General features: G+C 37.5%; 1 protein-coding gene across 1 annotated transcript; it reads right to left on the minus strand.

Moving 5' to 3' along the window:
* Window positions 1-343: 343 nt before the first annotated feature.
* On the minus strand, window positions 344-6,524 carry LOC117316841 (poly(U)-specific endoribonuclease-like). The gene is made up of 5 exons (XM_033871623.1): window positions 6,390-6,524; window positions 2,807-2,966; window positions 2,209-2,411; window positions 1,509-1,729; window positions 344-592 (listed from the first exon to the last, which is right to left on the minus strand). Exons 1-5 carry the CDS (start codon window positions 6,436-6,438, stop codon window positions 365-367), a joined length of 861 nt encoding a protein of 286 aa, XP_033727514.1. The 5' UTR covers window positions 6,439-6,524; the 3' UTR covers window positions 344-364.
* Window positions 6,525-13,631: the final 7,107 nt, after the last annotated feature.

Consider the following 13,631-nt stretch of genomic DNA (forward strand, 5'->3'; position numbering starts at 1 on the left):
CCTGAAGTCTTTCTATTGTTTGTCTATATAATGAGTACCTAATATAGATGTATTGACACTATCACAATGTTGATATGTATTTGTTGAGAGAGAGAGAGAGAGAGAGAGAGAGAGAGAGAGAGAGAGAGAGAGAGAGAGAGAGAGAGAGAGAGAGAGAGAGAGAGAGAGCTTCGACAATGTCACATAACTTGTGTCCAGCCTTTTGCTTCAAATATTGGAAGATATTTCATACATCATATACTTTAATAATATGGACGGCGGGGCCATCTCCCGGTTTGACGCTGCATGCTATTACCATAAATCTCCTACAATAACATCATGTACTGACGAAACTCAAAGCGTATTCTTCTCTCATAACATCCCTTTAATCAAAATAGGCTGTAGCGACTTGGTCGCCATGAACGTAGCTGACGTCATAGGATTTGACCGTTAGGTGATTGCCCGCCATATCGAAATTACAGTTGATATTCTGCCTGACGAGAAAACATGTGGTCAGAACGGCGAGGTCAAACTCCGGACTTGTTCCGACCATAAGGGTGGTCAACGGCTTTGTTTTGTCGTACCAGGTAAAATGGACACCCAGCTTTCGGGGCTGTGGATAAAAAAACGAATATATACTATTTCTCAGGTATAAAACACGGGCTTGGGAATTTGTTACAGTCTACATGTATTTATTTATGTATGTATGTATGGTAAATGGCCGGAAGATAGCATGTACAGTGACACGGCCAGGTCGACGGTTTAACAAATTATTAATAACTAGGGTCATGTAAAGACGTGCCAGGTTTAGGAGGTGGAGGAAAACCACAGAGAAAAAAACAAGTGCTATCAATGATTGCGAAGCTCACCGGCATTTATTACGCACGTATAAGCACGTCATTTTGAAATAGTACGTCACATAATATTGCTCCAAGACCTCTAATAGATGTTAAACCAAATTAGAAGGGTGTGGACTCACAAGCTTTCCAAAAACTTACCTCAAAATCTTTACATTGGGTTTTGGTGCCAAAAAAGTTGATGCGAAAAAAAATCACATTTTTTTTTGCATGACTTTGCCATAACATCTAAACCAAATTAGAAGGTTGTGATGTGTATACTTTTGGACTAACAAGCTTTCCAAAAACTTACCTAAAAACTTTAAAGTGGGGTGGGACGCCGACGCCGGGGGTACAGCATTAGCTCACGGTTACTCGTAACCGGTGAGCTAAAAACACCGATATTCGGTTAGTTCTTGGCAACTACCCCACGTGGGTTTCGATGTGGCGACCCAGAGGTGGAGGGCACAAAGTGACAATTTTTAAAGTGTCGGGACACCTTAACCACTCGGCCATCGCGCCCCTGGTTCCACGGATAGACAACCGAGAACCTACTTTCAGTATGAAACCCCCTCCACCAACACAAACACACACACACACAGATACTTTGCATTGTAATGTTGATTATCCAGTATCCAGGCACGTAAAGAGAATAAATGAAAAAAAAACCATGATAAAACTGTACGGCGATACCTGTTTAGTATATACGTATCCAAGGTAATTGATATGGCCCCTTTTCTCCTCGAGGTAAAATTGAATCCAATTATGGAAACCGGAAACAGCTGTGCTGGATGTCTCTCCGACGAACACGTGCTCGAACCCGTTACTTCCGTGGGAATTTCCGGATCTCGAGTACTGAGTGAACCAAAGGCTCTTCAGCATATTACGGAAGTCTGTGGTTGATGTGGTGTAACCTTCGCATTAAAACAAAAAGCAGATTTCGTTATACATATATTACATTATTAAAATAACCCCTCCCCCTGTCGTCGAGTCCTTAGACTGTTATTATAAAAGACCTGTCTGCGACACAGGGACATGTAACAATGCTTCTGGAGGATGGGGCTTGTAAAGTATATACCTGTCAAGAAAACAGATAAACTCGTGTACAGCGATTGTATGTAGAGTGATCCGCTACTGCCGCAACAACTGTACTGTACTATAGTATAACTAGCACCCTTCCGGAGAAACAGTGTTACATGCCCCTGTGACCAGCAACCTCTCGGACTCGCATGAGCCAAAAAAGCCCTTAATTGAAGAAATTGACAGTTCATCACGTTTAGCTACGGATAACACCATTCTGGTATACTAAGTTATCATGATATGTCGTTTTCATGTTCTTCGAAAATGTGAGAAGGGGCAATAACTCCGTAAAAACAATGGTACATAAACATACCTTTCTCGTGCAGAAATCGGTAGGTTTCTGTCATAACCGATGTTTGCATCACTGCCGTAATGAAACGGTCGATTTCGGCAGTTTCCGCCGAGGTCGTGTGCTCCGAGTGAGCAGTGTTCTTGTCAAAGTTATCGAGCAAGGCAATGAAAGCGGAGTATGTTGGTTTTGTGAAGAGATGATTTTCATTAACATACTGGAACAATCTGTAATGAATGTATTTTTCGGACTTTATTCGGACTTCAACGCAACCGTGTTGTCTAAAATATATTTTTTAAAAAAACTAGTTTTAAATATTCATATTTAGAGAAAGAAAATTTTTGAAGATCAAAGACGTTTATGTCGAAATCAAGAAGGGGTAGACTGTCTTAACAATATGGCCAAATCTCAACATATCGATCGGCCGATTCCGTCAAGGCTTGGAATCACGGACTTACCCCGAGGTGTGACTTTTGCCCTAACAGCATGTTTATCAGGAGGTCACTTTTGGATGACACGAATAGCCCGTAATCTCCCCCAAATGATACTCTACAAAATGCTTAAACCTTTCCAGACCGTGTATTTTAATGGTTTGCGTTTAACCGCTATCTCGTTTCCTCACTTCTGATGGGCGTGGTCCGTAGTCGTTGATGTTGACGTCTGTGATTGGAGGTTGTACGTGACATCAGAGAAAGAGGCGCCATTGGTGTCGTCGTTCCATAATCCGGTGATAAAGGACGATAACTCTGTCTTAGAAACGCTACCAAGGGCGAAAGAACAATCTACGAATTCAAAACATAAAATTGATACTTCATTTTAATAAAATATCAATGTAAAAAAATAAGAAATCTCTTGAAGCAGATTTTTTTTCATAACATGCCCTGGTTTAATCAAGGTTCCTTTCAGGAAATCCCTTTAAACATAAACTATTCCATCAGAAAATATTATTGGATTTAAGACAACAATCTTGATTAAGGAACTTGAACATCTGAGGTGTGTGATTCGATTCCTACGAGGGATGGTTGATATGTTATGAGCCTCGTATTGAAGGAGGTACTTAAGCACCGTGGAGAAGGTTAACGGACTTGTAGGGCGCAGGACTTGCGTCCCCTTGCATTAGGTGGCGCGGCGACGCACTCGGAGGGAGAGCGAAGCCTGAATATGGCGAGAGATACGAGTATGAACTGTTTTGATCCGATCTCGGAGAGAGATATCGATAGCTAATCTAATTTTAATTAATTTTTGCATGTTCAGCAATAACTAATCTATCGTTGTGGGGTGTTGGTTTCAGCGAAGAGTTCGCGATTTGCTCAAGCTAAGGCACATTAATGACGCGAGTGGAGCACTCTAAAGTAAACAAGACAAGCAGCATTTGCAAAATGGACATTATCGGTAAAAGAGCAGTGATCCAATATTTGCATAAAAAAGGTTTAACACCTAAGGATATCCATACTGATATGGTAGCAATACTAGGGAAAGATGCCCCTTCATATGCTGTAGTGAAAAATGAATTTAAGCGCGGCCGACACAGCCTTGAGGATGACCTCGTACTAGAAGGCCTGTCAATGTTCCCACCCCAGAAAAGGTAAATAAAGTTCATGATATTGTTATGACTGACAGATGAGTCACAGAAAGATATATAGCCAGTAAAGTTGGCATTTTACAGGAAAGAGTACGTTCATTCTGACCGAGGATCTTGCAATGAAAAAGCTTTCGGACCGATAAGTACCAATAATTCTGACAGTTGCTCCTCCCCGCCAAAGAAGGCAAGGACTGTTCCATCAGCTGGAAAGATTATGGCCTCGGTTTTCTGGGATGCAGCGGAAAGCTCATTAAAGCTGTGTTATTCCATCAGGACAATGCTCCTGTTCACAAGTCTGTCATTGACATAGCTGCCATTCACGATTGTGGCTTAAATTGATTGAGCATCCGCCTAATTCATCTGATTACTACGGAAGAGCATTAGGGCCATGAAGCAAAAAAAAATAAATTCATTTTTTCATGTTAATAACTCGAAATTTCGAGTTATTATCTCGAAATTTCGAGTTAGTAAGTCGGAATTTCTGTACCAGTACCAACAAACTATTACTTAATTAGTTCATAAAACATATAAATACATACTACAAGGAAGTTGAGTTGCGGCCATAGGTATTTCTGGCTAGGTGATTTGCTGCCATATATCGAGAGTTCGAGGCCCTGACAGGGCACTTTAAAAATTGACTTTATTCATCATTTGTGTTTCTATGTTAATCATAAGTATATTCAACACAATCTATCATATTCACTTATTGGGGCATCCCACGAAAGCAAACTAATTTTACTTTTGGTTATTAAGACGAATTGGCTATAAATCATCCTGACCTAAACTGATAGAGAAGATGAAGTTGATTTCCCATTCTTGTGTATATATATGTATGTGGGAGGCCACTTAAAAGGGGCCAAGAACTAAGAAGGCTTATAGTAAATTGAAAGTGGAGGTAATAATGACTATAAGGAGGGGCCTTTCATCTATGCTTTCAGTCTTTGACAAATCACGGAATTACAAGTACAGATGCTATCGAAGACTTTGATTAAATGAATTTAACAATTCTGCTTAAAACTTCATAAAAGTTGAAAGATGGTCACACATGTACCTGTATATACACGTCATAATGTGGTAACCTAGACGTTGAATAAATGAATCGCCTGAAGATGGCCGTTAGGCCTGAAAACGTTAACAAAACACAACAGTTGTCTTGTTGAATTTACATTTTTCAACTATATATACATATACATACAGTGCATTCCTCTTAATATCATGTCCTATTTGTCAGACAAAAACATGATATTTACAGTAGTGTGACATTAAGAGAAACATGTTTTTTCACTAAATCTAGTGCATTACCAATCTCCATAACTAAAATTATTATCTCGAAATTTCGAGTTATTAAGTCGAAATTTCGAGTTACTATCTCGAAATTTCGAGTTAGTAAGTCGAAATTTCGAGTTATTATCTCGAAATTTCGAGTTAGTAAGTCGAAATTTCGAGCTATTATCTCGAAATTTCGAGTTATTATCTTGTAATTTCGAGTTATTATCTTGAAATTTCGAGTTAGTAAGTCGAAATTTCGAGTTATTAACATGAAAAAATGAATTTAATTTTTTTGCTTCATGGCCCTAATGCTCTTCCGTAGATTGCTCTCCATCAGACTTTCCTCTATTTTCAAAACCGAAAACAGCTATTTCAGGCACCCATAGGCAGTCCGATGATGACGTCATACATGCAGTGGATGGCTTTCTGAACAGCCAAGAAAAGGAGTTCTATAAAAGTGGCATTGAGGCACTTAAACACCGCTGGCAAAAGTGTATAGATACTGAAGGGGATTGTGTTGAAAAATAATACAATATGTCCGGTAAAATTCAAATCCTTCAATATGAGGCTCACAACATATCAATCTATACTCGTATCTGGGCGGGTTGTCTCTTAAACGACACCTCGCCTCAAATTAACTTGATAGCATTTGACAGGCTTTAGTATGTTATTAATGGAAGAAGTATTCAGCTACTACAAGGCGACCCTGGCTGAAGGTGCTTCAGTGAATATTCATACTGGAGTAACATGTGGAGTACAAGTGTCATGATCCAAATTAAAATGACCCTAGCTGTTGATGGCCGGGGCAATACTTCATGCGCCGAACAACATACAAATGTACGAGAGGCCAGGCGCATGCCATCATCATGCAGATCATTTGGCGTTAAGTGTCTTGCGCAAGGACATAACCACGTCAACCTTATAGATCGCCCGTTTCTCATCTTCCCGAGAAACACGACCGCTGTTGGTAGTCCTTACCTGAGATTACGTACACCAACGGTCTAACCGAAGGAACAATCGCGGCTCCACCAATGAACGAACAAATAAAAACAAATAAACAAACTTAAATTTCGGAACCGTTACAGATTTTGCCCCAGAGATAACCATACACCTCGTCCAGTTACAGGTAATAATTGTAAACAAAACAATGTTGATACAATATGTATATTTGAACTTCGTACGGGACGGAATAAATTATCTAAACGACAGGAAAACCCGGACTTCGTACAAGATGGAATAAAATATCTCAAAACAAAGATTTGATTACGGAAAAGAACGAGATATAACCTGAACAGGAGAGTGAGAAAAAGGTTTGTTGTATATGTAAAAATGTAGTATATGTAAATATACTTACAGTGAAGACCGACCAGGATAGGAAACAAAATCACACGTCCGCCGGCCATCCTGGGACATGAGCGATGTGGTTCTTAATATAGATAGCACATGAGTGCCTCTATTATCTTATCAGTTCACCGTCAATGTAAACGTAACAAATATTTTCCATTACAGCTGTGCTATTAAAGTGACATCAAGGTAATTTTTTTTTTGTTCGTACTGTAATTTTTTTTTATCATTATTATTGTTATTCCATATATACATGTGTACACATATACATGTATCACGTATATTGCCTAATGAACAAAAACAATTGGATTTCGCTGAAATACGTACATAAAGATGTGAATCAATTATCATAAAAGGGAAATCTCTCTCTGGTTATCATTAATCTTGGTTTGTATTTGTTTTTTGTTCTGTTGTTTATTTTTGTTGTTGTTTTTTGTTTGTGTGTGCGTGTCATATATAATAGCGCATGCGCACAACACACCATACACCTGTAATCAAAAATGGCTTTCCGCGTGAATCATCTGCGGTTAAAAGGTTACAACGTTAGTTTAAAAAAATGGCCAAATGGACTAAAGAAATCCCTAGAATGTCGGTAGGGAAGCAGCACATACAAGCCGCGGCTCTTGGCCGATGTACATATTCTTTGGCTTTGCCGTCAACTTCAATGCTTGGAATATACGTCACATATTCATGACTCTGAATTGAGTCTGACTTATAAAATATCATCAACCACAACTGAAAACAAATCCGAAGTCAAAAAACAGGTGTTTACGTTGTGTCTACAAAATGACTGCCTCGTTTTCAAAAAAGCCACGTGATATTACCAACGCTATATTTGAGAGGGGTTTCCCGACTAAATCGCGTGTAAATATTAGGATGGTATAGAAACGTTATTTATAGTGTATAAAACACGTTCAATCAATAAAAAAAGTTTTACCTTGATGTCACTTTAACATGGATGTCGCGCCTTATCAAGACACTCTGGACGTTATAATCACAGAGACTGGACACGGATTCACAACCCATAGATAATACTGTAGATACTACGGGCCGGAGTACAGCCCCTTGACTTACAACAATTGTCCATATTTTTATTAATGTATACTGATGACATGGTTTTGTTTTCTGAAAGTATAAGTGGTTTACAGTCGATGATTGACAAACTTAAAGATTATACAGAAAAGTGGCCCCTAACAGTCAATGTTGCTAAAACTAAAGTTGTGGTTTTCCGAAAGTCCGGCAGAATATCACAAGATAAAAATGTTATTTTAATGGTACATTACTTGAAAATGTAGATAGATTTGCTATCTTGGTTTGTTGTTAAACTATAACGGTAATTTTAATCTATCGCAAAAACAGTTAGCTTCACAATGCAGGAAGGTATTATTTGCATTAAAGAAAACTTGTGTTTCCATGTTTTTACATTTTTCCACATTATAAGTCTGTTGGACACATACGTAGGAAGTGTGGCAGGGTATAGTAGTGAAGTTTGGGGATTCCATACAGCCCCCGATATTGAAAAAGGACATTTAGATTTTTGTAAAGATATACTTTAAATTAAACGATCGACACCAAATGCTATGGTATACTTTGAATTGGGAAGGTTTCCACTCGTCCTCTTTCGTAAATTGAAAATACTCAAATACTGGTGTTAATTAACTTCTACCAAAAATTGTATATTAAAAGTTACGAATATATGTACAACGACTGTGAGGTGAACCCAAATTGTAAATCACGAGCTGTACTCACTAGGTATGATGAACATGTAGGTTTCCCAACACGTTACAAATATAAGTTATTTCATAGCTACAGTAAAACAACGATTGTTAGACAATTTCAAACAAGAATGTGAGATTTATTTTTCATGTCATCGTCGAAATGTGTTTTATACAGGCATGTTGTAGATCACTTAACGTTGCAAACATATCTTTTAAAACCAATTCCTGCTAATTACAAAAAACAAGAGGCCCATGGGCCTTAACGGTCATCTGACTCAAAATTAAAGACCCTTATACTATTGTAGTATACATTCTCTGTAGCGAGTAAAGTGGCACTGTTGGCCATGGCGGCCATCTTGGATTTATGACCGACCTGAAAAATAACAACACTTGGTCAAGACCATCTCAAAATCATTTCTGGTAAGTTAGAGTTAAATCCCACTGATGGAATTTGAGAAGAAGTTTTAAATAGGTGTTGTTAAGGAAGAACCATGATTGCGCAATCATGTTACAAAATAGCCACCGTGGCAAAGTTTTTACGGGGCCGAAAAATAACAACACTTTGTTGCCTCTCCTTCCTTAACATCCTCACCAATTTCCAGCTCAATGGCACCAGTGGAACTGGAGAAGAAGTCTAAAATGTGTTTTTCAAGATGGCTGCCATGGCGGCCATCTTGGATTTATGACCGACCTGAAAAATAACAACACTTTGTCAGGACCATCTTAGGATCATTTCTGGTAAGTTAGAGCTGAATCCCACTGATGGAATTTGAGAAGAAGTTTTAAATAGGTGTTGTTCAGAAGAACCATGATTGCGCAATCATGTAACAAAATGGCCACCGTGGCTGCCATGTCAAAGTTTTTACGGGGCCGAAAAATAACAACACTTTGTTGCCTCTCCTTCCTTAACATCCTCACCAATTTCCAGCTCAATGGCACCGCTGGAACTGGAGAAGAAGTTTAAAATGTGTTTTTCAAGATGGCTGCCATGGCGGCCATCTTGGATTTCGGACTGACCCGATAAATAACAACACTTGGCCAGGACCATCTCAGGATCATTTCTGGTAAGTAAGAGCAGAATCCCACTGGTGGAATTTGAGAAGAAGTTTTAAATAGGTGTTGTTAAGGAAGAACCATGATTGCGCAATCATGTTACAAAATAGCCGCCATGGCTGCCATGTTAAAGTTTTTACGGGGCCGAAAAATAACAACACTTTGTTGCCTCTCCTTCCTTAACATCCTCACCAATTTCCAGCTCAATAGCACCAGTGGAACTGGAGAAGAAATTTAAAATGTGTTTTTCAAGAAGGCTACCATGGCGGCCATCTTGGATTTCTGACCGACCTTAAAAATAACAACACTTGGCCAGGACCATCTCAGGATCATTTCTGGTAAGTTAGAGCTGAATCCCACTGATGGTATTTGAGAAGACGTTTGAAATAGGTGTTGTTCAGAAGAACCATAATTGCGCAATCATGTTACAAAATGGCTGCCGTGGCTGCCATGTCGAAGTTTTTACGAAGCCGAAAAATAACAATACTTTATTGGCTTTCATTCCTTAACATCCTCACCAATTTCCAGCTCAATGGCATGAGCGGAACTTGAGAAGAAGTTTCAAATGTGTTTTCTAGATGGTGGTTGTGGCGGCCATCTTGGATTTCAGACTGACCCGAAAAATAACAACACTTGGTCAGGACCATCCCAGCATCATTTCAGGCAAGTTTCAGCTCAATCCCACTGGTGGAACTTGAGAAGAAGTTTGAAATGTGAAAAGTTTACGCACGGCGGACGGCGCACAGCGGACGGCGCACGACGACGGACGAAATATGATGACTATAGGTCATCCTGACCCTTCGGGTCAGATGACCTAAAAATATATTGTTAGTTTACGTTTATCTTCCCATTGTCTTCTTATCGAATCAGGTAGACATAGAAACGTACCTAGGCATCTTAGAACCTGTCCTGTTTGTCTTAATGACATCGAGGATGAATATCACTTCATTTTAAAATGCCCCTTGTACAGTGAGCTGAGAATCAAATATATTAAGCCCTATTATCGAATAAATCCCTCCGTCTTCAAATTAGTTATATTTCTATCATCTGTTAATACAAAAGAATTGTGTAATTTAGGAAAATTTGTTTATCATGCAAACATATTACGAGGAAATTATTTAGCAGAAAATTTAGATTTTGTATGATTGTCCCTGGAAATATTTATTGTAATTTAATGTATGTAAATCTTATATCCATGAACTGTATCAGTTTACGATTAATAAATAATTGAATTGAATTGAATTGATACTAATTATATGGACCGTGTGTCACTGGGATGGGAAATCGTGCCACGTCCCTGTGATTATAACGTCCATAGTGTCTTGATAAGGCGCGACATCCATGTATGTATATTTCTATGAAATGTTACACTTAAATCTCTCATTCTCTTTGGACAAAAGAATTCATTGGATTTAAACTGGCCAGTGACACAAAAATCTATATAAGTTTCTTTATTGTACCTTACCCATTGTGTAGCCGAAACAAACAAACAAAGTTCTCAAGAAACAGTGACTGCGCTTACAAACTTCATCTGTCAAGATCCATGATGGACGCGTTTAAACAATTTCTCCCAGTCATTCTTGAAACAGAATAGACACAACATAAGACATGCAATGCATGTATTACGTTTTAGAAATATCCTTCCAGAACTGCTCATAAAACAGCGATAAAAATTATCAAGTGTCATAATCCAAGATGGCCGCCTGTCGACCATTTTGTTTTCCTGGTCAGACTTGCATATTATATATCCTTCCAGACAGAACGTCACAGAAAATAGCGAATGTTTACAAACTGATGGACGTGCACATGAACGACAAATAAAACAAACAATACATATTGTAGGTGTTATACTTTATTGATTTACATGTTGGATGATATTTACAGCGATATTTGTAAATATTTACAAAACACGACAGAAAATAATTCTTTATAGAAAGTAAGTCTTACGGGGTTTTGAAAATCACAATCAAATGGCGTATATTGAAATATGCATGAAAACATAATCAACTGATATAAACTTTAAACAATAACTAACAGTCACGTAGATCCTACAAATATTCATGTATTACAGAAAACATGCATTTATGCAGAAAATAAAACACACTAAATTAATATATTGATATTCTGTTTCTTTCGTTTATTTTTATCACTAAAATATTGCTTTTCGTTCATATCTTTTTCAGACCTCGCTAATTATACTATCGTGATCCGGAGAGTCCATATGGATAAAGAGTTCTCCGGAATAACAATAATACAAATTATCATCGATTATGATAGTTAGCTGGTTTGTCTAATTCTAGCGAGGGCTGAGTTTTTTTTCTTACGTAAAATATGACGACCGTTCGGAACATGGCGAAACAGTGTGTTTCGAATGCACCGACGTAGAGAGTGATCTTTGGCTTTAAACGTGCAACCATCCCCACCTATCTATTTCGGTTTGGGTGAAAGAAAATTCAATATTATGCACACCAGACTAAGACACCAGTGTAGTCCACTTAAGTACGATTTGTATCGTGTAAATCTTGTTGATGATCCAGCTTGCTCATGTGGATATCCATGTGAGAATGCCTTTCACTTTTTATTTGAATGTCGCCTTTATGCTCAGGAAAGACGTATTATGCTACAACATATAAATGCCTTTGGAACAGAACCTAGTTTAAAACTTCTATTGTATGGTAATACTCAATTTTCCGTAGATCTAAATTGTCGTATTTTTAGACTTGTGCATTTATTCATAAAATCCAGCAACAGATTTTAAAATATTTATAAAGTTCTTGTGAACTATTGTGTTTGTATTAAATTTTCATAGTCATTCAAACTTTATGCCTATTTCTATATGTAATATACATGTGTTTATATGTGTAATGGGAGAAGGCCTTAGTAAGTTGCAATAACTTGTGCCTAATCCCTTTTCCTTAATTGAAATAAAATATGTTTAAAGTAAGTAAAAGAGAGTGATCATAGTAAAAACGCTTCGGTCATTCAGATAGCCGCAATGCACACTGGGAAAGTCCTGCCGTTGGACGAGACAGATATAGTTATGTAGTCCCTGGACGAGAAGATATATTTCTAAATTCGTTTAATAACGCAACTCAGATACATGTCTTGATTGTGAAAATAATTTCCCAACTTTGACAAGCGAAAGCTTGTCATTAAAGGAAATCTGTTATTATTTTAGATACCAAATCGTGTTATAATCAAAGACATAACTCGGAGTAAAGACTTTCTCTTCAGCCAAATCTTGTCCATAACGGCACAAATAAATGTATTATACAAACAATTACCATTAAAATGAAAATAAAATGTAATATAGTCATGCATTCAATATTGAAAGTTTCAATTGCAACCGAAATTGTAAATCATACTTTTCTATTTTTCTGTTATTTTTCAAACAAAGACTGTCATTTAAACATTTATCATTACAATCACATTACGATTTCTGTCCAAATTTAAAGACGAAAAAATAAATTAAATATACTGACCAAATCCCTTTAACCTGTACATGTTCGACATGTAAGCTATTTTTGTGTCATCTTCGCGGAATAACTTTCATAACGTGATAAATATGTGAATTCTGGTACATTTTAAAACATATATCCGAATCCTTTTCATTATCTAATGCAAATTTATACGACTTAAAACATCATTGAAAATGGTGATAAAGAAATAGCAATGACAATTATTAATAAAATTTGAAGAAAAAAAAACAACAATTTTTATTCACGCAATCGCAAAATTCACTGGCCAGATACATCCCAAATATACATACGTGTACATAGGAAACGTGATATTTACACATACACAACCTAACTTAAAAATCATACAATACAACTATCTTGTGAACAAAAGATGACCGTTATATTAACCAGGAATGAATAAATCACAAGTGTAAGGAACGACAACTCTTTAAAAGAGTTCGGAAAGGGGGATAACTCTGGTATAAGCAGTAGAGTAAAGTCCCGACAAACTGTCAAGAGGTGTTCAGTGGGTGGGTCTTAATAAACAGATTCGGTTAAATTTTGCAACGATATATCCCCGGGTATAAACTCTTTTCTCTGCCATAGATTTCCTTCTAATTGAGCAAATGAATTCATTGAAGCGTATCACATAAGTTAAAATAGTATAACTAGTTTTATGCTATTTATTCCATTGAGATCATATTTACACCGGGAACTCATATTTGAACCGGGTATACAATACTTTTGTATCATCATTCAGATGACGCCCGTTTCGTTAAATTATGTCCTTTATATCAGGTATGATACCTCCTTAAATACCTCAGAGAACAGTGTAGAGCAGTCTTGCGGAGAGTGACTTACATCACGTGTGAAACACATCCGAGGTGCTCCGGTAGCGGAACTACTTTTGTGTCATTCGGAACACCACGTCCGATTACAGTGGCCTACATCGTCTACTATAATGACTATTGTCTATACTGTAGAACCGAACTCACTTTGGTTACATGTAATGCGCATGTAAAG

The sequence above is a fragment of the Pecten maximus genome, chromosome 18 (genome assembly GCF_902652985.1).
Source record: "Pecten maximus chromosome 18, xPecMax1.1, whole genome shotgun sequence".
Classification (NCBI taxonomy): Eukaryota; Metazoa; Mollusca; class Bivalvia; order Pectinida; family Pectinidae; genus Pecten; species Pecten maximus.